At 37.5% G+C, this 22,770-nt stretch overlaps 1 protein-coding gene across 1 annotated transcript; it reads right to left on the bottom strand.

Annotated features, from left to right (window-relative positions):
* Positions 1-216: 216 nt before the first annotated feature.
* Positions 217-7,572, bottom strand: LOC131930816 (melatonin-related receptor-like). The gene is made up of 2 exons (XM_059287441.1): positions 7,525-7,572; positions 217-1,179 (listed from the first exon to the last, which is right to left on the bottom strand). Exons 1-2 carry the CDS (start codon positions 7,570-7,572, stop codon positions 217-219), a joined length of 1,011 nt encoding a protein of 336 aa, XP_059143424.1.
* Positions 7,573-22,770: the final 15,198 nt, after the last annotated feature.

Consider the following 22,770-nt stretch of genomic DNA (forward strand, 5'->3'; position numbering starts at 1 on the left):
AGGAGGTAACTAAGAAATAACTAAGAGGAGGCTGCTATCACGGGGGGGGGGGGTGTAGGGTCGGGGTTAGGGGAAAGGGGGGGGGGGTTAGTGTTTTAAAGCAAATATTTTCAGTGGCAGCATTGGTACTGTCGAATTCACAAATTATGAATTACTGAAAAGTAGAAAATAAAACAACTAAATAGCGGCGTATGATACGCTGCGGGTCGGCTCGTTTTAAATAATCTTCTTCCTGGAAAAGATGATAAGAAACTGTTCTTTGTACTTGTGGCTCATCCTAAGGTAGACTAAGATGTTGACGCTAGAGAGAATGGTCTCAGACAGGTAGGAGACGCAGTAGCCCATCAGAGCCAGGTAGAAATACCTCCCCCCATAGCTGATGTCCGGCACGAAACTGACCGCCGTCAGGATGGTAGATTGCGGGATGAGGCAGACGACAAACACGATGGAGATGGTAGACAGCATGACAACTGTCTTCCTCTCCTTGCTGGAGATGTGTGTCTCTGTCTTGACATTTGACATGGACTGTCTCCATCTGGCTTGTTGTTTTAGCTTGATGGTAATGATGGCTGTGCTCATTAGTATAATGAAGAAGGTTGTGTACGGCGCCATGAGATCGTTGATGTAGTACGAGATGTTAAACACCATAAACGGGTTTTGGCGGTACATGATGTGTAGGATGGATTTATTAAGAGACGGAGAAAAACCCCAGTCTAAGTAGATGGTGTAGTACAGAGGAAACAGATCCAGTGTCGTGATGGCGAAGATTAATATCACAGTGACGATGGCGGTTTTGTTGGTGAAGATGCGTTTAACTTTTAAAGGACAGACCACACACACGCATCTTTCTAGTGCAGCGTAGGCCGTGATGAACCCACAGACCCGGATGAAATAGTTGTGGGGGTAGAAGGATATAATCATGATCAGATCTGAGGGGTTAAGGCCAAGGTCGGATTTGAGAAACCAGGGGTTCATGAGCAGGTAGAAGACCTGGAGCGTCACCAGCGCCCCAGTGTCGCTGACGGCGAGTGCCGTGAGGGTGATGTTGACGCTGTAGCCCTGCTTGTAGAAGACCAGGATGTTGATGGCGTTGCCTAGGATACCGAAGAGCCCGGCAGTGCCGCAGATGAAGATCTGGACTGTCAGGACGAGATCCACGATGTGGGGGTCCAGCACGTACTGGGAGGGGGGGGCTCTCGGTGGGTAGAGTCGTGTTGGGACTCATGGTCTCAAGTCTTTCGGGGTCACTCAATAACCGAGCTAGTAATTAATTAGTGTCTATAAATTAATTGGTTTTTATCCAACTAAGGTTTTCGGTTATATTTCAAAATTGTTATTCTACGTAGATTACATTTTGAACTTCAAATATATATTATTAAAGATAAATTATATATACATATGCATACATATATATGTTGATATACATCGTGTTTTTTAGAAAGCGTTACGAGTATGGGTAAAATAAGGATTGTAAACATAGGTTAAAATTTTCATGACAAAATTACGTTGATATACGTTTTAACTTGTACTATTTTTTCGCGTTAAACCAAAAGCAATTTGGTTAACGAAAAAAAATAGATCTCAGTTGAAAGTTTAGGAAATTTTAAAATGCTTAAATAACAATGAGAGAAAATATTATTTTAGTTTTCATTTTATAAAAACTCTCAGGAAAATACTATTATATTTCTATTTCTTTTCTTTTATTCTAAAACTACAACTGTGATTATAACCTCGACGTTCATGCAAATTTACCACCGTCTATTCTGATAAACATATCGTCTCATATAGGCTTTCTGGGTATAGAAATAATTGTTTTAGAAATAACTGAATAAAGGAGAAAAATATAAATTTGAATATCGAACATTGAATAACTTTAAGCTGCGGATTGTTTAAAAAAACTTGTGTTTGTTAATGCTTCAACGGCGTTGTAAAGTTGTAGAAGATTCGAAATGATTACTGCACTTGTCTGAGGCAGTTACCTCCCTTGTTTTAACCACTATTGAAATATACATCGATATTATAAGTCGTTGGGTGTTTTGACGTGTTGTCTCTAATCGATTTAATTAAACGACAAGATCACGTGACAATCTACGATACATTATCGACTACATCACACTTACAATTTTATCCAATTATCGACTACATTACACTTACAATTTTATCCAATTAGTTAGAAAACCGGTTTTACTTTTCCCCTCGCATTTTGCGATATCATTTACATATAGCTATTACAACTAATTTTGTTATTTAGTATTCGATGAAAATATTGCCTGCTGGGTGGGAATTTCCAGAAAATGTTCATCATTACAATTGACTTGAACTAAATGACTACCCAGTCTATCGGACTGTTCAATATTTTGAGAAAATTCATGTATACCCTTCGGGGAGTTACTAGGTAAAAAGTATGCGTAAATTATATATTCAAATCAATCACTATTTTCTATACGGATATGTGCTGCCGTTTTATGTCGATTTCTTGACCTGAGGTTATTTAAACTCGTAATTTACAATCGTGTCTGCATGTAATCAATAGTTGCAATTTGATCTGATAATTCTTTGATCGTTTTATTAATTAGACTCGTGACGGTAATTTACAAACTTGTCTGCCGTATAATCAATACCTGCAATTCGATCTGATAATTCTTCGATTGGTTTAAATATGGTTGGACTTTGTGATACAGTCTTCAAGGTTTTATGTTTGTTAAATTAAAAACAGCCAGTTGTTATGTTGTAATGCATTGTTACTTTATTTATCACATTATTCTTTATTTATACATTCGGTAACAATATAGTAGATGCCAACCATTTTCTCATTTAAGTCGTTGTGCTGTTGAGATAGAATGTATCAGGTATTTGTTAGGCGGACTCGTATTTTGGTGGGTTCTTACAAGCAGAAGATGTATGAAGAATAATTTTTACTTTAAACGTAAACATAAGACGGTGGTTAAAATTTAACTATGGATCTTTTGTTTCGGTTCACAAAGATTTGACATTAAATTTCTCTTTCACAACTGCTAGGAAAGATTTTAACTATCCAAAATAGTATAGATAAGTCTTAACACCATTTTTAAAAATCTTATAGGACTATATTTTGTTATATAAAGCTTTTAACATTAAAGAACTGTTATATATACTACAATAAATATTTAAAATAATTTCTTGAGATACTCCATGGCAAAAGCCTTAGTGTATCGGCCTTGTTATTCTAAATTGATTTTTAAATTAAAATTTCCTAATTAGTTTCAATGCCGCTTCGTAAAACAATCTAATTTCAATTTTTTATTTCGTTTCGTGGGCCGACACATCTTCAACTAGATTATCTCTTGTTTACACTGCAACACACAACTGCTCGACAGTTGATTTTTAAACTATTTAATAGGCAATCGATGCATTTTTCTATATTTAAAAAAAAAGTATTAAGTATTCAAAATTAAGTATTAAATAACTTATGGAATAACGTGGCCAAATGTTAGGACTAACGCTACTAGTTCGTACTGGTACCGTGGGATATGGAACAGTCCACCGTCTAATGCTTGCCATGCCGGAATTTTTAGACAGAAGTTAGCCAGACCAACATTAAGGGAAATAATTGATTGCATGAATCGTATCAATATTAGTCCAGCAAAGTTAAGTGCCACAACACAAAATGAAAAAAAAAATTGCGCGAAAGGAAAAATGCTTACATACAAACTTTTTATACGAATACATTATTTTGTCATGTTTTGAGAAAAAATGTTTTACTATGCTACACTGACCATGTGATCATTCTTTACTAACGAAGGACAAATGCAAGACAGAAAAAACTTCAACAATGAGACAGACTAATGTACGAGAAAGCAAGTTAATTTAAACATATTTCCAAAGAATGAATATTAAAATTCTTTTATTATATCTTTTAAATTATATAAGTGTTATAATTTAATTTATATGATATTGATACATAGGTACTTGTTATTATATTTTTTTTAAAATCTAGTTGTCAAATATGTGACTGTTCAAAATAAAACATTTGATTAGTGTAATTTATCATTCTCATGATGAAATATTGATTAACATATGCGACTATGAAATATTGATCATTGAGTTTACAGGGAGACAATCATTTAATTTTCAAATGATGCCGGCTCGGTTTTTTTTCATAATTACCTTCGATTATCTTATCAGTACAAATCAATGGAACTCAAGTGTAGGACTGGCCGGCGTCAAGTGTAAAAAATGTGTAGAAGCGTCAAGGCTAAAGAGGGGGAGTGGTGGTGGAGTTAAACACATTTTGGTATAAACCAGGGGTCTCCAAACTACGGCCCGCGGGCCGGATGCGGTCCTCGAAGTCCTCTCATCCGGCCCGCGGAGATGTTTTTGTCCAAGGAAAACCCGTTTTTTTTTTGGTGATGGCTGAGGAACTTTGCCCAGAAAAATCAAAGACATGCCTGGAAGAAACTGGCCCCCGAACTGAATGTGTTAGTTAATGCGGCCCTCGGACTGAAACGTTTGGACACCCCTGGTATAAAAATTGGGCAGGTTTGTATAATGTGTTTTGTGGATAGTTTATTTAGAAGGATTTTTACTGTATTTCACCATTCTGTATTTACAATCACATTCAACTCACAGCACGGCTGGAAATCTTGACTTTAAATTGAATGTGTAAAAATAACTGGTAGCAGGCAGTCTGAATATCAAAAAGAGATGGCGCAAAATGGTATATATATAAAAAGTATGAGGGGGGGGGGTGCAATCGAAAGTTTGAGGGGTGGGGGGGGTGCAAATCGAAAGTTTGTCCCCGGGTAAAAATTGGAACCCCCCCCCCTTGAGACGATCCTGGCTACGCCACTGATGGATCAAATTTCTATCTCGTGGTGTCAGGTTAATTAATAAACGTCTTGTATTGGAACCAGGGCCGGCGCTACCTATAAGGCCAACTAGGCGGTCGTCTAGGACGCCATCCCTAGGGGGCGCAAAAGGTTTAATCGCTATTATCAAAAAGTACATAATAATTAATAATTTTGATTTATCAAAAAGTACATAATAATTAATAATTTTGATTTATCAAAAAGTACATGATAATTAATAATTTTGATTATCAAAAAGTATATAATAATTAATAATTTTGATTATCTTTTATAAACTATAGATGGTAATATCCAAAGGAGTAGCGATCTATTTCGGCGCCCAGGACTAACTATCAATTTTGCACCCCCACCCCAAAACTAGGTCTATATAAGCCTATATTTATTAGCGATGGTGAAAATGTAACCCAACCTCCCTAATTTGGAAATGTCGGGGCGCTTTTTACAAGTCAATTTGCATTTTATTTTGGTGTCGCATAATTGATGTAGAAAACAATTAAATAAGTCCGCAATTTAGGTAGGTATAAAGTATCGAAACGTTAAAGTGAAGTTATTTTTATTTTGCTGTTGTGTAGTTGAAGGGCTAGTGGAATCTGATTGGTAGTAGAGAAATGAGAATGTATGTAATGAGGTATCGTTGTTCTGGAGTTCGGGACTATTCAGGTATCAAAGTGTGTTGACTGTTAACGTTTAGTAGTAGGTCCAATAAAATCGTCGTTGTTTGTGATTATCGTTTGTAGAGCTTGGTGAAGTTAAGCCAGTTGTTGTCGTAGTTCTGGAGCATCGAGTCTAGTTATGTTTAGGTATCGAAGTTTAATATGTGTTGTGAATGTAGAAGAGTATATCGAGTAGTCGAGTTTATCGTAAGTTAGATGATTTCAAATCAAGATTAAATCACACAACAAAGAAACGTAGCCGTTCTCTGGCTGAAAGATCTTTATTTTTTTAGGAATCTATATTACCACTCTTGAGGTATTAATGTATAATAGTAAATATGATGGAATTTAAAACTAACAGTAAACTTTGTTTGTCTCAAATTATAATCTTCTTATGTTTAATCAATAATTCTAGCATTGTTACCCGTATTTAAATTTGTGAAAGGCGTCCCTTAATTTGGGGGATCCAAAATTTTGTTTATTAACTTTTTCATCGAACATCAGATAAGGTATGTCATAAAAATTTATTAGAAGTATGTTATAATAAAGCTACAATTTTTAGACTTTCAAACAAAACCTACAGTTAAGTAGTCAATGAGTAAAATATATTTTTTGACACGGTGACATAAATAATATAAAACATTCGTTAAAATTATTACGTAATGAAATTTAGAATGTTGATTGTGTTTTTCAAGCATGTGTTTGTTACACTTGGTTGATTTAGCTATCATTGTGAAAGTTATTTCCCTTAAATAAAATTTTGGTATTTGGATTTCCAAATGGGAAATAATTTGTTGCTTAACTTTACATTCATTTCAAATTCCTGCACCTTAGGTTGACCGCTTACTTATCAATACAACTTGAAGTTATCATTTGCTATTGTAAAAGTTATATAGAGTAGAAGTTCTAAACAAAATAGTTTAGTAGGTTTTTTTAGTATTAGTTGAAAACAAATACATCAGTAGCCGTTGCAATACTTAATGTTAGTAGACAGACAGTATGAACAACAAATGCGTCTAAAATCGTTTCAGTCGCAAATTAATCATCAAATTAATTAAGTGTCTTTTTCATATTTTTCATCCTCTCCTAAATGATTCATATATAACAATTGTAGGCTGGAATCAATAACATTTATAACCTGTTATTTTAAAAAAAAAAATGTGTTATATAATCACAATATGGACATTTTACAATTATAAAAGAAACCAGTCAAGCTTAAAACATGCAAGCTCCGTTCTGGAACTAACCATGGGAGGTCTGCAGAGAGCCAGAGGCGTAGCGACCCTTCCCGGCGCCCGGGGACAAACATTTCAATTTGCACACACCCCCCCCTTCAACCTTCCAATTTATTTTTCCAACCCTATTTGGCGACCCCTGAGGTCGGCGCCCGGGGACATATGCCCCCCCCCTCGCTACGCTACTTCATAGAGCCCAACACCACCAGAACTGTGGGGGGGGGGGGTTCAGTGTTTTCCAGACTTTTTTCTTTCGGGAGAGGGGGGAGCACTTTAAATTTTCTAACGGGGGGGGGGGGGGGTGTCGTAAAGTACAAAGTAGACTCGCGGACTTAGCAACAATTTCAATAGAATGTGATTACGCTTACAAACTGGAATTGAAGGAATTAGTACAACTTTTGCAACGAAGAAGGCAAGTAAAATTTCATTTGGATGTCTACTTATAGCGTGTATGCAATTGAGAATAAATTAATATGTCACTTTTAATTAATTGTTTTCTTACATATATGTTTTAGTAATCAATGTGTGTGAAAGGGGGGGGGGGGGGTGGTTAATAAGTTTCCCCAGGTCGCTAAATAACCTGGCGCCGGCACTGATTGGAACTAGATCCCGATGGAACAGCTCAAACATAGTAGAACTTACTTTTTAATATTGTTTTTTTTTTCGAATTGTTTTTTGTAAGATATTTTTAGAATATAAAGAAAATAGAGAAATACATGTTATTAATGGAGTATTTTTTAGAAGTTAAAGAAAATATACCTTGGAATGATATAGAGCACAACCACAAACCCGTAAAACTAGAATGTGGATCCCAGACTCTTTTTGTAAGTCGTCCATGAGTCCATAGAGCTATGAAGGGTAACTGTTTCACTTGAGGGAATATAAAACCGGTTGGGCATAGCGCTGACCACACCATCCCTGCATATGGCATTATTCGGGAATATAAAACCGGTTGGGCATAGCGCTGACCACACCATCCCTGCATATGGCATTATTCAAACCCCAGTCTGCAGATGACCAGGGCCATTCAGTTGCTGACATGAGCATAGATTGACTAGGCTGTATATAGACTTAATGCAGGGCTATATGTGCTAGCACTTTTCCTTGTACTATTCCTTGTGGTGCTGTGTATGCAATAAATAAGGAGCCAGGAGCAAGCCGCATCGTTGGTTATGTTGTCTCTGATGGTCAGCCCTTAACCACACTACACCTCAGTGGGTGATTTCACACCACATATCCACTAAGGTAGTGTTACGACAAATATCCACTGTGGTAGTGTCACGACAAATATCCGCTGAGGTAGTGATACGATACATATCCACTGAGGTAGTGATACGATACATATCCACTGAGGTAGTGATACGACACATATCCAATGAGGTAGTGATACGATACATATCCACTGAGGTAGTGATACGACACATATCCAATGAGGTAGTGATACGATACATATCCACTGAGGTAGTGATACGACACATATCCACTGAGGTAGTGTTATGACACATATCCACCACTGAGGTAGTGTGACGACACATATCCACTGAGGTAGTATTACGATACATTAGGTAGTGTTACACCTGATATCCACTGAGGTAGTGTTACGACACATATCCACCACTGAGGTAGTGTGACGACACATAACCACTAAGGTAGTGTTACATTGAAATGGAAATACAAGCTTCTATTTAACTTTTAAATAGTACTATGACATGTCCATGTACCTATTTTTGTTTTACAAATCTAACTATTGATTGGGTGAACAGCATTGACATTATAGCAAAGTCAAAAGAAAGGAATCATAACCTTATTTTGGTATTTTAATGTAAATATTATTTTTAAAGACCAGTTAATTTGATATCATGTTGATGTTTTGGTAACCTGGGGAAGTGTCAAACACTTGAACATAAACATTATTAAAAGGACTATTAGCGGCTGGTTTAATTATAATTCTAAAATATTTTTTACAAAAGCTTCTAAAGTTTAAAAGTTTAGATGTTTTGACTGATATTATTGGAGCGTTGACCTGTTTAACATTTTATCTCCATGAAAGGATTGTATTTGATACCGGCACTGTTACCCGTACCCACATCCTCTTCCAACTATATTTTTTATATACCCAGCTTATAATTACATGTTCCAAATATAGTTTTTTCTTGTGAGCATATTTATTTTTACTTTTACATGACCATTTATTATAACAAACATTTTTGGCTAAAATTTCATTAAAATTGTAAGTATTGTAATTTATGTTAAAATAAGCAAATATCAGTATTTGAGTTTCTTGCCGACTAAAGTGATCCATACATAACATCTATCTGCGTGTTTTGTAAATTGGAATATAAGTAAAAAGGGACATAACAATATAATTGGGCTTGTAAATAATATTTCGTTTTCGCCTAAATCTATATCCTCCTTCGCTCAAAGACAATAGTATAGCCTCTACCTTAAAGTTGAGTGTTTAACGGTGATAAACTCATGTCTTTAATTTTTAACTATGTTTCAACCTTATGGACAAAACAAAACGTAGTTCGTAGAAAGTTGTGGTACTCGAACACACGATGGTTTAAACTTTAAACGAAAAGGTAGCATTTCTGGACAAACAACTTTGCTCATTCCCCAAGCCCCTAAACAAAGACATTTCTAGGCGACCCCAGCCCCTCCCCCAATGCATTTCTAGGGGCCCAGTCTCTACCTCAATACATTTTAGAAGACCCCGCCCCTACACAAATACATTTCTAGGAGACCCCCGCCCCTACCCCAATACATTTTAGACGACCCCCGCCCCTACACCAATAAATTTTAGACGACCCCCGCCCCTACACCAATAAATTTTAGACGACCCCAGCCCCTACACCAATACATTTTAGACGACCCCCGCCCCTACACCAATACATTTTAGACGACCCCCGCCCCCACACCAATACATTTCTAGAGAACCCCGCCTCTACCCCAATACATTTCTAGGCGACCCCACCCCTACCCCAATACATTTCTAGGCGACCCCACCCCTACCCCAATACATTTCTAGGCGACCCCACCCCTACCCCAATACATTTCTAGGCGACCCCAGTCCTACCCCAATACATTTTAGACGACCCCCGCCCCTACCCCAATACATTTTAGACGACCCCACCTCTACCCCAATACATTTCTAGGCGACCCCACCCCTTTCCCCAATACATTTCTTGGGGACCCCAGCCCCTACCCCATTACATGTCTAGGGGACCCCAGCCCCTACCCCAATACATTTTGAAAGCGACCCCACCCCTACCCCAATGCATTTCTAGGCGACCTTTAACTTTTAACACGAATCTCTTGTTTAGCTAAAAAGTATCTTCATGTTGCTTAGATTACCTTTTTTAAAGCAGTGTTTATTTTTAGTTTGTGTAATCGTCCACTTTGAAAAAAAACAACAATAAACAGTTTCTTAAACTTGATAAAAATTAACTACGAACGAGTGTTCTTCTCGGCATTTGAGTATTTTGTGTCGTCTATATAGAATAATATGTCTGATACTATTCAAATAATAAGGGAGCGTGGTAAACTATCGACTTTTTAACGATCGATAGTACCGCCACAGAATGTTAAAATTTCCCGATAGTTATAAGGCCATCTTATTTTGAATGTTTAAGCGACACAGTTATTTTGGCTTTAAATATGCGGAATTACAATAAATGAAATTTAAAGACACGTAAAGATTTGTTAATTAGAAAGTAAATTTTTTATGTCACGCAATAGTTGCTGTATTGTGCCAAACATAAAATTTTGTTTTCAGGTTTAATTTAAAGACTGATATCCATAGACTGTTTCATACAAAACCAAAAGTTGTCTCACAATACAGAATGTAGTCGAAACGTGTTATAAAAACGAAAATATAACATAAGAATCGACTACTACCATGTCGGTCACAACTGAACCCATTGTAAACTTTTGTCTCGCTTGTAGTCCATGTTCTAGTTTTAATAGTGAACTGAAGAAAGCCTAAACTTCTGAGATGTTTCGTAAACAAAACAAAAATTACAAAGGGACATAATCAACAAAACTGGTTTAGTAAAGAACTATATATTCTGTTCATTTGTCGTTACCTTTATGGAATGAAATATTCGATCTTCTTTAATATTTTATAGTTACCCGTGGCATAATATATTACCTTTATTTGTTTAGCAAGCTCATATGTCATACCACTTTACATAGAGATTAAACGCACTTATTACCATTGTATACTATCAAACCAGGCCAAACACTATCCGTGACAATTTTTAGCGCAATTTCCATTCTGGAGAATTGCGTTTATTAACCCGTCATTTCTGGATGTATGAATGGATGTGTGTGTGTCCGCAGCTTTAAGTGGTATCTCCTCCTCAACGAAGCAATATCGAGGACTAGTTCCAAAAGCAATTATGTTAAGCAAGTTACGAGGATGAACATAGGCCAAACAAATTCCGGGTTTCTTTCATGGATTTCCCGGAAAAGCCAAAAAACCTCGAAAAAATGCAGTTTTTGGCCCATATCTCGGCAACCAGACCACTTAGCGACTTGAAACATGTACCAATCGATTTCTGCCAAATTTAGAACAATATTACCGAAGAAAGTTTTCAAAAAATATCATTTCGTTCGGTCGCAAAAAATTATTGAATTAATTAAAATTTGGACCGAATTAGTAGGCATTTTATCCAACCACACCACACGCGTCATCACGTTCAATAGCTGCGCCATCACGTTCAATGGCTGCGTCATCACGTTCAGTAGCTAGGCGCGCAATGGTTTTTAGTCATGTAACTCTATTGTAAATAAAACATGTATTTTAACCAATGTTTTTAGTAACCCCGCTCTTGATTTACGCTACGACAGAGCTATTTTTAGATAACATAAGGAAATTGCGCTAAAATTGTCACTAGACTTTTTAATTAACTTGTTTTAAATGAACCTGCAATTTTTACATTACTAGTTAAAATATGTAAATAAATCTAACATAAAATACAGTGGAAGAAATAAAATCAGTTCCAACTTTTAAATATATGTTTAATCGAATACTTTACACATTGACAAATGTAACATATTAAAAAAATATCTATAAAATAAAATATAAAATAAAATAATAAAGTAAAATATTTAATATTTAAAAATGAAATATATAATATGAATAGTATTTGTAAAAAAAACGAAATAAGATGAGTTCAAATTGAAATTAGTGCTGTAAAATATTATTTAAAAAAAAAACTCCCCACCAGTCTATGAATGCGCATGATAAAAATCTTGCGATGCAGAATATGTAACAGTAGAGTCTATGACTTCCAATGTTGATACTCAGGGCATACACACATCAGACAGTTGAGCTGTACTCTGCACGATGCCTCTCTGTAGAGATCACTGCTTCAGTGTAGAGTTTCATTGTCTCGTACACAAGTATATACTGTTGCTAAGGGAAAAGAAAGCACAAGGTATATATTTTTGTGTATAAGATTTGTTTTTCTGAAGTTGCATAAATTTAAAAGAAATAATCTAAAACTTATTTAAAGTACAGACTGACTGGTAAGTGATTGAGGTACACAATTATTTTCACAACATCAGATAAAGGAAAGAATGAATTAGACTTACAAGTGTAGGAATGGCGTGCGGTCTGATGGATTTGACTTTACCAACAACAACAGGAACGGTCAAATAGTTCTCTTGGTCCAGTCTGTCCATCAGAGTTGTCACAACATAGGCCAGTCCACTAAGTTCAGCGCCGTTTCTTGGGAAAAATAAAGGTCAAAGGTCAGAGTTTACTTTAGATGGTCATCTATAATTAATACTGCAGTTCTCAAGTTTTATTTTCATATATCTAATTAACTGCAGTAGTAATTATCTACAGTACTTATAAATAGAAGTGTAAAATCAGGTTTGAACTTTAGTTAATTTATATTTGTTTTTTTCGATGACTCGTAAATGTATTATTTTTTCGATGGGATAGTTGTCAAAAGAATAGGTTGGGGAGGGGAGGGTGATCCATACAAACAAGTATTTTAGATACAATACTAAGTGGACTTAGTTCTACTTTTTTACCAAGTAGATTTCATGTCTTTCTTGACGCCGGCATAAGAATGGATGGTGTGGATAAACTATCCCCAGCCGTCTTTACTTTCCCCAACGCCAGTCGGGTACCCAATATGCCTGGATGGACTCGGAGATGCCATGAGTTTTCCACAACGACGTCTCTGCTACAGAACTATTGGTCTCTATACAGCGTTGATGAGTAAATAGAACTGTGTATGTTGGGGTGGTGGGGAAGGGGAGGGGGGGGGGGGTCGACTAAGCTACTAGGCTGTCTGCAGGTAGAGATTTAGTCTAGCTAATCTTCCATGTGTTTACATTTCAGTACAATTAATGTCAACACACATAACCAACATGCATGCATGTACATTTAAACACATGGTTGCTATAAATAATAAAAAGTAACACCAACACACTTGCCTGCACGTGTAAACTACTGACTTATCCGGAGTTCTCAACGATCGCGCGTATTGAACAAACGGTAAGAGATTTTTGGGTTCGATATTACGCTCTGTAAACGTGAGATGAGTCACTTCTTGCGATTGTTTCCCCTGAAAGAAAGGAAAAAATATGGCTTTTTAAAGAAAGTTCGAACTACAGTGTCCTTTCTAAGTGTCAAATGTAGTCGACAAACTTAAAAATCCTACAAAACAAACACACACACACACACACACACACGCAGTCACATTATGTATATACATATGAAAAAAAAATAATTAAAAAAAAAAAATTTATTTATTAAAATTTATAAATATGTATGTAAGCGTTGGATAGATATATGGTTATAAATGTATACATACTTATGCATATATTATATCAATTTATATATGGGTGTAATAACCTGCGTATTATAAATTTATATATATATATAGGCTATATATATATATATATATATATATATATATATATATATATTTATTTATTTATATATATATATATATATATATATATGTATATATATATATATATATATATATATATATATATATATATATATATACTAGGCATTCTGCCTAGCTTCGCTTAGGTTTTCAAAAACATTTGATAATTTGAATACTAATTATTTGGTGATGGATGAGGCGTGGAGTTCTTAAATCTAAACAGTAATGCTAATTTTAGAGAAGATGTTGTATGTTGTTTAATATTGTGAGGGTGGGGATTTTTATGAAGGCGGTAACGAATGTATCCAACAACACGCAGTTCAAGTTCAACTATAATTGTTCTTTATTAAAAATGATATATATGTTCAAGTTTCTACCTAACTGATCTACACTGTACTATTTATTACTACTACTGACTGTTCATACCACATGCTACCTACTACTACGACCAATCCTAACACTAACTGTTCTCTACATTCTACAATCTCACACCTTCTACCTCGCTAGCTAATCATGAACTCCTAACTGTCTACATTCCTCGGCCGTCTCTGCCGCTACCTAACAACTCCTGGCCCATCGCTCTACTGACCCACGCCTCAGTGGTCAGCTGACCGTCCCATGTGACCGGTCAGCCCTGTGCGCCCATTGGCCTCTATCTGACCAACCAACTATGGTCTATAGTCTGTTTCTGCTAACCTATATCTGCTAAACATGTCTGACGTAATCTTGCGTCATCACATATCTCCCTCCCTTTCTGTAGCTGACAAATTATATTTTTCAGCGTCTGCTACTAATCTAATACATCAACAACTATCTATCTTACTACTCTATTCTATCCCTAACATCAATCATAAAAATCAAAACAAAATGGGACAGCACAGTTTACAAATACATAAAATCTTGTGTTCCTGAAAAAAAGAAAATGTCATTGTTCTAGATCTTGTGTAAGTATCCTGACATCTGTGGTGTCTCTGCTTGATAATGTATGTCTATGTTATAGTATGTGTGAATCTAATCATATGTAACTCAGTTCTGGCTAGGTTGTCCTGTACTGGCCTTGAGCCAATCTTAGTGGTAATGTGTAACTGGTTGAACGGGCTCAGCGAGCAGTGTGTTTGTGTAAGTGTTATGTAATCGCTGGCGTTCCTCTGTGGTGGGTGGGTTGTGGCGTTGGTCGACGTAAATTCCCGTGATGCGGGTGTAGGCGTAACTTTCGTTGGTCAATGTGATGACGCAACAAGCTCATCTCAACGCTGGTTGAGACGTCCACGTAGAGTGGTTATATGATGAACTGGAGCTGTCCGATGCGGTGGCGAACAATGACGCAACATTCCGACGCTGGGAACTTGGACGATGGGTCGTCTACCCTTTGTATGTGCCGACGTAGGTGTACGTAGCTGGCGGTCTGTTATTCAACCACAGGTTGGGGCGAAGCGGTGGCGATGCGTCCGTTGTCTTGACCAGGGCAATTCTCTGTTAAGCAAGGCTGTTCGCTGTCCAGGTAATTCAACGTAATCAGGGCTTCAGGTGGCGGCATTCTTTGAAGTGTCTGCTTCATCTCGTCTCATTCTGAATAAGCGTAGTGGGTCTGAAATTGTATTACGAGACCATGAGCAATGGTTTTACGTGACCATCTTAGTGCCCGCGCAGACAAGTATTCAGACAGAGGTACCTTCCATTAAAAAAAACCTCAATCCCAAATTTAAACGTGCTGAACACTTGTCTGGCGGTACATACAGCATACAAAAATAACATTACAAACAAACCAAATAAAAAATCAGTACACTCTAATCTAACAACAATCTGTAAAGCCTAATAAACTCAATAGACGTAAACACTACTAGAGCTTAGAAATAGCTTCACAAAAAAGAATAGACATGTAAGTGTATATAAATAATCGTGCCGTTTCAAATAACATTTGAACACGTAATCATATAGTGGAGCAGCTCTCACTATCTGACTTCTGACAAAAACTGGCTGGCTTGACTTAATGACTGACTTCACTTATGACTTCAGTAACCTGACTTATTTCACTTTAACTGACTTCAGTAATTTCACTTATTTCACTTTGACTTCAGTAACGTGACTGACTTCAATTTAACGACTGATTTCCTCTGACGACTTCAATTACTTCAACTTGACGACTAACTTCACTTTGAAGACTAACTTGACCTCGACGACTTCACTTCAATTCAACTTAAAAGACTTCACTGACTGACTTAAACTTCGACGACTTAAACGTCTTCACTTTGACTTCAACAACTTCAATATGACTTCAAAGGTTCCCACGACATCACTGACTTCATAAACATCGCTGACTGACCTCGATTGACTTTAAATGACTTCTTTGGCTTCAGTTCTGACTTTTACTTCACGCCGATTTCTCGGCGACTTAGGTTCCTAACATTCTTGATGACCAGAGTTGTATGACCTATGTTCTAGTTGCGTGACAGCGTGTCGGCCAACACGTTTTGTGTGCCGGGGACAGGAACAATGTCAAATTGATAATCTTGTAAGCTCAGTGCCCAGCGTACCAGTCTTGCGTTTGACAGCTTCTTTGTTTTTAGTGCTTGTAGGGGCGCGTGATCGGTCTGTAAAGTGAAGTGTGCACCGGCCAGGTATCTGGCAAACTTGTTTATGGCCCAGACTATGGCCAGACATTCTTTCTCAATGACTGCGTAGTTTTTCTCAGCTGACGACAATTTTCGGCTAATGTATTGAACTGGGTGGAGTTCATTGTTAAATTCTTGTAATAGACATGCACCTATACCGACCGAAGAGGCATCCGTGCAGAGGATAAAGGGTTGATCTGTATTTGGTAATCTGAGAATAGGTTCCGATGCGAATGCTTGTTTTACCCTGTTTAGTGCTGTTTCACATTTTTCTGTCCACAGTAGTTTCTTATTCTTTTTGTCCGTTTTTGTTAAATTCGTTAGTGGCTCTATGATGGTGGCGAAATTGGGTATAAACTTCCTATAGTAGTTACACAGACCGATCAAGCTACGGACCTCTTTAATTGATGTCGGCACGTTTATGTTCAGTATTTTATTCACTGTAGGTTGGAGTGGCTTTTGTTGACCTTGTGAAATGGAGTGACCTAAAAATTCTATCTCTTCCATTCCTATTTCTATTTTGCTAGGTTTAGCAGTGAGTCCATGCTGCTTTAATATTTCCAGCAGCGTTTCCAGTCCTCTCACATGCTCTTGCCAGGTGTTGTGGAACAGACATATGTCATCCAAGTAGGATATGAGGTCGTCTCGACCCTGTAGTATTTTTCGCATGAGTCTGTTGAAGGTAGCCGGTGCGTTCATTAGCCCGAAACTCATGTACTTCCACTGGAACAAGCCAAATGGTGTTATAAAGGCTGTTAGGTGTCTCACATCTTCTTTTATTGGTATCTGCCAATAACCCCTGGATAAGTCAAGCTTTGTAAAGTATTTAGCCTGTTTAAGTTTAGCAAATAAGTCTTCTGGATTTGGCATTGGTTCTGCGTCTGGTATTGTAATGCTGTTCAGTTGTCTGTAATCAATACACAGTCTAAGGTCGTGGGATTTTTTCTTTACTAATACAATAGGTGCAGCATATGAGGAGTCGGAATGTTCTATTATTCCCGCTTGTAATAATTCTTGGATTTGGTTTTGTACGTTTTCTCTGTGATGTATGGGAATGTTGTATGCGGGCATTTTGGTTGCTCTAAGTGAAGTCAACTTAATATCATGGACGATTGTATCTGTTTTACCAGGTTGTGGGGATAGCACCTCTTTAAATTTTTCTAATATGTCCTTGATTTCTTTTTCGATTTCTGGCGGCATTCTGCCGATTTTGATATCTTGCCATGTTTCCTTGCTAGTAGGTAATGTGTATATTTTGCCGATCGAGTCTGTGTCATCTTCGTGTAACTCTGCGCAGTTTATTGTTGCCGTTTGTTTAATTTCAAGCTCTTCTGGTCTTAAGGTGTAAGGGCTCAATATATTTGTGTGAAACGTTTTTTTCTTCCCTTTTATTTCGACTTGATAGTCCACATTTGAAATTTTGGCTGTGATTGTGAATGGGCCCTGCCATGCAAGCTGTAATTTGTTGTGCTTAGAAGGTAACAGTATTCTCACCTGTTCCCCTACTGTGAACTGGCGTAGCTTTCTATTCCTGTTCACCCTGTGTCTTGCTATTTCTCCCTTTTCTTGTAGCGCGAGCTTTGCTTCCTGGCATGCATTGATTATATTTTCTCTAAGATTGACAATGGCTTCATATGTTGTTCTGGTTTCTTGTTCTATGTTCTGTTTGTAGAGAAGTGTCCTAAGTATATCCATGGGGCCTTTGGGGTTGGCGCCGTAGACGAGTTCGAATGGAGAAAATCCAGTAGAAGAATGAGGTATTTCTCGGTAGGCGAATAGGATACATGGTAGCATGGTATCCCAGTTTTCTGGGTTGTCTTTAGAGACTTTGTCTAGTAACGATTTAATGGTGCCGTTTAGTCGTTCACACACGCCATTGCTTTGAGGGTGATAGGGCGTCGTGAATGCTTGCTTAATCCCCAGCACACTCGTGAGTTGTCTCGTTAAGTCGGAGGTAAATTGTGTGCCCCGATCTGACAGTATGGTGTCCGGGAACCCGGTTCTTGAGAAGAACGTGAGTAGGGCGCCTGCTATATCCTCAGATGTTATCGTCTTTAGTGGGAAGGCTTCTGGCCAACGTGTTGCAAAGTCGACTATTGTGAGGATGTATCGGTGACCACGTTTTGATGGGGTAGGCAGTGGTCCTATGATATCTATCGCTATTTTTTCGAATGGTCTGTTAGCTAAATCAGTGGTTTGTAATGGGGCTTGGGGTGGTCTAGTGGTATCTCTATTCCTGCATGTCTGACATGACTTCACGTACTGTGAGATGTCTTTGTCCATGCCCGGCCAGTAGAAGGTAGTTTCAATTCTTTGTTTTGTTTTCTTTCTTCCCATGTGTCCTGCAAGTGTAAGGTCGTGTGCATGGTGTAGAATTTGTGCTCTGTATTTCTGTGGGATTACTAATTGGTTTATTTCTTGTCCTTTGCTTTTATATTTTCTTTGAAGCGTGTTATTCTTAATAAAGAAAGAGTGTTCTGATGACCTCGATGTAGTAATTGAGTGTTTACGGGCGAGTCTAAATATCTTTTCTAGTGACGGGTCTTCTTGTTGTGCTAGCTGAAATTTTTCTGGTTCCCAAATGTTTTTGGCCTCAGTATTATCCATGGCATTGTTCTGTTGGCCTTCTGCTTGATGACTACTTAGGTCGACGGGTGGTTCATGACTTTTGTTGCTTTCTCTTGCTTTTCTTGCTTGTTCTCTTGTTTCGACCATCTGAATTATTTCCCTTTGTACCCAATCGTCGATTTCCACTCGGGAAATAGTTTCGTTGTTCACTATGTTTCCGATGATCAGATCATACGATCCATTGTCAGTGACCACAGCAATTACACGACCAGTTAGATATGGGGTTTGAATATTGATCAATGCCGTTTTGTATTCTGCGATTATACCGCCAAATAATTCCACATTTACATATCGGCCTGTATATTGGCATGTTTTAACGAATTTGGCTTTTACTGCCATTGTCGAACAACCAGTGTCTCGAATTGCGTTTACTATCTGTCCGTTTACTTTAGACTTAAATGTTGGTAACGAGCTTGATGTGTTTAGTAGGTGGATTCTTTCAACTGGTTGGTTATGGTTTTGTGAAGGGTTGTTTCTCTGTGGTCTCTGGTAAGGTTCGTTCCTTGAAGATGAGCGTTGTTGGCTTAGTTGTTCTAAGTAGTTCACTCGAGTTTCAACTCTAAATTGTTTCACACCTCTAATATTCCCTAATATCACATCGTATGGCCCGTTTTTAAAAACAGCTGCTTCAACTGTTTTACACGCTGATGGTGTGGCTATGGTGACTATAGCTGTTGGCCAAACATATGTGATGCCTCTTGAGCTGTGAACACGTTGTGTTCTGCCTGTGTATTGGTGGTGTTGTACGAATGTGTTACGTACTGCCACTGTTGAGCAGTGTGTGTCCCTAATTGCTGTGGCGTATCTGCTATTAATTTTTGACGTAAATGTGTCTGTTCTTTTACTGGCTTCTGTAAACGATGATATGAATGCCATTCTATTAATCTGTCTATATTTTGGTCTGTTGCGTTGTGCATCTTGTTGGCGTATATCATAATATCGTATTCTGCAATTTATTTGTTTGTGGCCTGTTCTATTACAATAGTAGCATCTGACACTGTAATTGTGTTTTTGTTGACTGTAGTTAATCTGAATGTTGTGATTTGCGCTATTATGTTTTTGGAGTGTATGTAGTGTTTCACTTTTTGTAGTAGGTATTTCGCTTGCTTCACTGAACGTGTCATCTGAATCTGAATCGTAGGAATAGTAAAATGTTGTTTCAGCTGTCTGGTTGTTATTATTAGTATCTAAACTTTGCACCGTTTCTTGTTTGGCTTGGCAAAGTTCTCTCAATTTTTCTCTTTCTTTACGAATTCTTTCTGTTTCTTCTTTAAGTCCGGCAATATATGTTTCTGCTTCTCTTTGTTTCTCTGCTAACTCGGCATCTATCTTTGCATCATATTCTTCTTCAGTCAACAAGGAATCTGGATCTCCGAATACCTTGTAATCTACAATTCTATTGATCAAATCTTCCATAGCATCTGGATCATCTAGAGTTTTTACGTCAAATTCTTTAACAGTTAATAACCAGTCTCGATTTTCTGTTGTCGTGTATTGTCCAAGCCTAATAATCAATTCATCCAGAATATCTGGATCCTCAAATATTTAGTAACGAGTTATCAATTCTACCTGACTCTTCTAGGCCTGACTTAAGCTCAGTTTTAGTGCCCACTTCGTACAATGGAGGCATTTTTAAGGGTAGTGTGGTTGAAGAAACAGACAAGAAGGAGGCAGAAAAACCGCTGGCACCAAATATCCAGCACAAGTCTAAACCCAAACGTTTAAAAAATTTTTGGAAGGTACTTATCTTTTTGGACATGTTGACTGTTTCCTTGTGTTGTTAATCCAAACTCGTTCCGGTTGAAGAAACCCGCTGTTGTGTTGAGTTGAAGAAAGCCGTACACCAGTCGTACTCCGTCATGAATAGCTGATATACGTTCTTTCCCTCACTCGACCCGCGCTCCACCAATTGTGAGGGTGGGGATTTTTATGAAGGCGGTAACGAATGTATCCAACAACACGCAGTTCAAGTTCAACTATAATTGTTCTTTATTAAAAATGATATATATGTTCAAGTTTCTACCTAACTGATCTACACTGTACTATTTATTACTACTACTGACTGTTCATACCACATGCTACCTACTACTACGACCAATCCTAACACTAACTGTTCTCTACATTCTACAATCTCACACCTTCTACCTCGCTAGCTAATCATGAACTCCTAACTGTCTACATTCCTCGGCCGTCTCTGCCGCTACCTAACAACTCCTGGCCCATCGCTCTACTGACCCACGCCTCAGTGGTCAGCTGACCGTCCCATGTGACCGGTCAGCCCTGTGCGCCCATTGGCCTCTATCTGACCAACCAACTATGGTCTATAGTCTGTTTCTGCTAACCTATATCTGCTAAACATGTCTGACGTAATCTTGCGTCATCACAAATATCCGCTTTCGAAAATACGCAATTTATAACTAAAATGGAAATAGAACTACAGAGGTTCCGTGAACAGTATATCTCACAATTTATATTACATTGACTTTTAAAATTAATTTTTTATTTAATTATGATACGTAGCTTAATTAACAACTTATTTTTTTTTAAAACAAATGCTATACTTTGTCGTTTTCTGTTTCTGTTTAAAATAGTATACAATTATTTGAAAAATAATTATTTAAAAAGGTTACCTCCCTTGAAAATTAACCGAATGACGTATGTCAGTGTTTACTTTTTTTTAAAACAGTTACTATGCTTATATAAGAAAATACGATATATAAACATATTTAACGTCTACAATGGCTTTTTCCGACGGGAATAAAGTTTTTTTGTTACCCTCCAGGGTCGGTCTACGACCTCAAATAATATTAAGGGGATCGATCGTCAATTTATTTATATATATATCTCATATAAGGAGAATTTCACTCGCGGTCATCTTTTAGCACTGGTCGAGGGCTTTGAGTCTGACCAACAGTTTTTCCATACGGCCTAGTCATCTATAGAAGTGTATGCAAAACATTAGCATGATGTACAGAGGTTAAGTAACGTAAAAATTGTGTTGAAATTACCCTGTTTTTCCCATAAAATACAAAGATTATATAGGGAAATACGACTGGTCAGTTTTGACCCCTTTACGAAGTTTTCCCAGATATGCCGAGTTTTTTGTGACACCCCAAGGCGTTCTCCTACCACCTCACAAAATATCAAGGGGGGTCGTCGGAGGAAATTTTTTTTCGTAATAGAGCTCATATAAAGAGAATTTCACTCGCGGTCACTTTTTAGCCCTCGTCGAGGGCTTTGAGTAAAACCGACAGTTTTCCCTAAAGGTCAAGCCATTTACCTAAGAGTATGCGAAAAATTTGCCAGATATACTGAGTTTAAGTACCCTAAAGTCTGCGTTGAAATGACCCTATGTTTTTCCCATAAAATACAAAGATTATATAGGGAAATACGACTGGTCAGTTTTGACCCCTTTACGAAGTTTTCCCAGATATGCCGAGTTTTTTGTGACACCCCAAGGCGTTCTCCTACCACCTCACAAAATATCAAGGGGGGTCGTCGGAGGAAATTTTTTTTCGTAATAGAGCTCATATAAAGAGAATTTCACTCGCGGTCACTTTTTAGCCCTCGTCGAGGGCTTTGAGTAAAACCGACAGTTTTCCCTAAAGGTCAAGCCATTTACCTAAGAGTATGCAAAAAATTAGCCAGATATACTGAGTTTAAGTACCCTAAAGTCTGCGTTGAAATGACCCTATGTTTTTCCCATAAAATACAAAGATTATATAGGGAAATACGACTGGTCAGTTTTGACCCCTTTACGAAGTTTTCCCAGATATGCCAAGTTTTTTGTGACACCCCCAGGCATTCTCCTACCACCTCACAAAATTTCAAGGGGGGTCGTCGGAGGAAATTTTTTTTCGTAATAGAGCTCATATAAAGAG

This window comes from Physella acuta, unplaced genomic scaffold, assembly GCF_028476545.2.
Source record: "Physella acuta isolate Inbredline_101_S28 unplaced genomic scaffold, ASM2847654v3 ptg001853l, whole genome shotgun sequence".
Classification (NCBI taxonomy): Eukaryota; Metazoa; Mollusca; class Gastropoda; family Physidae; genus Physella; species Physella acuta.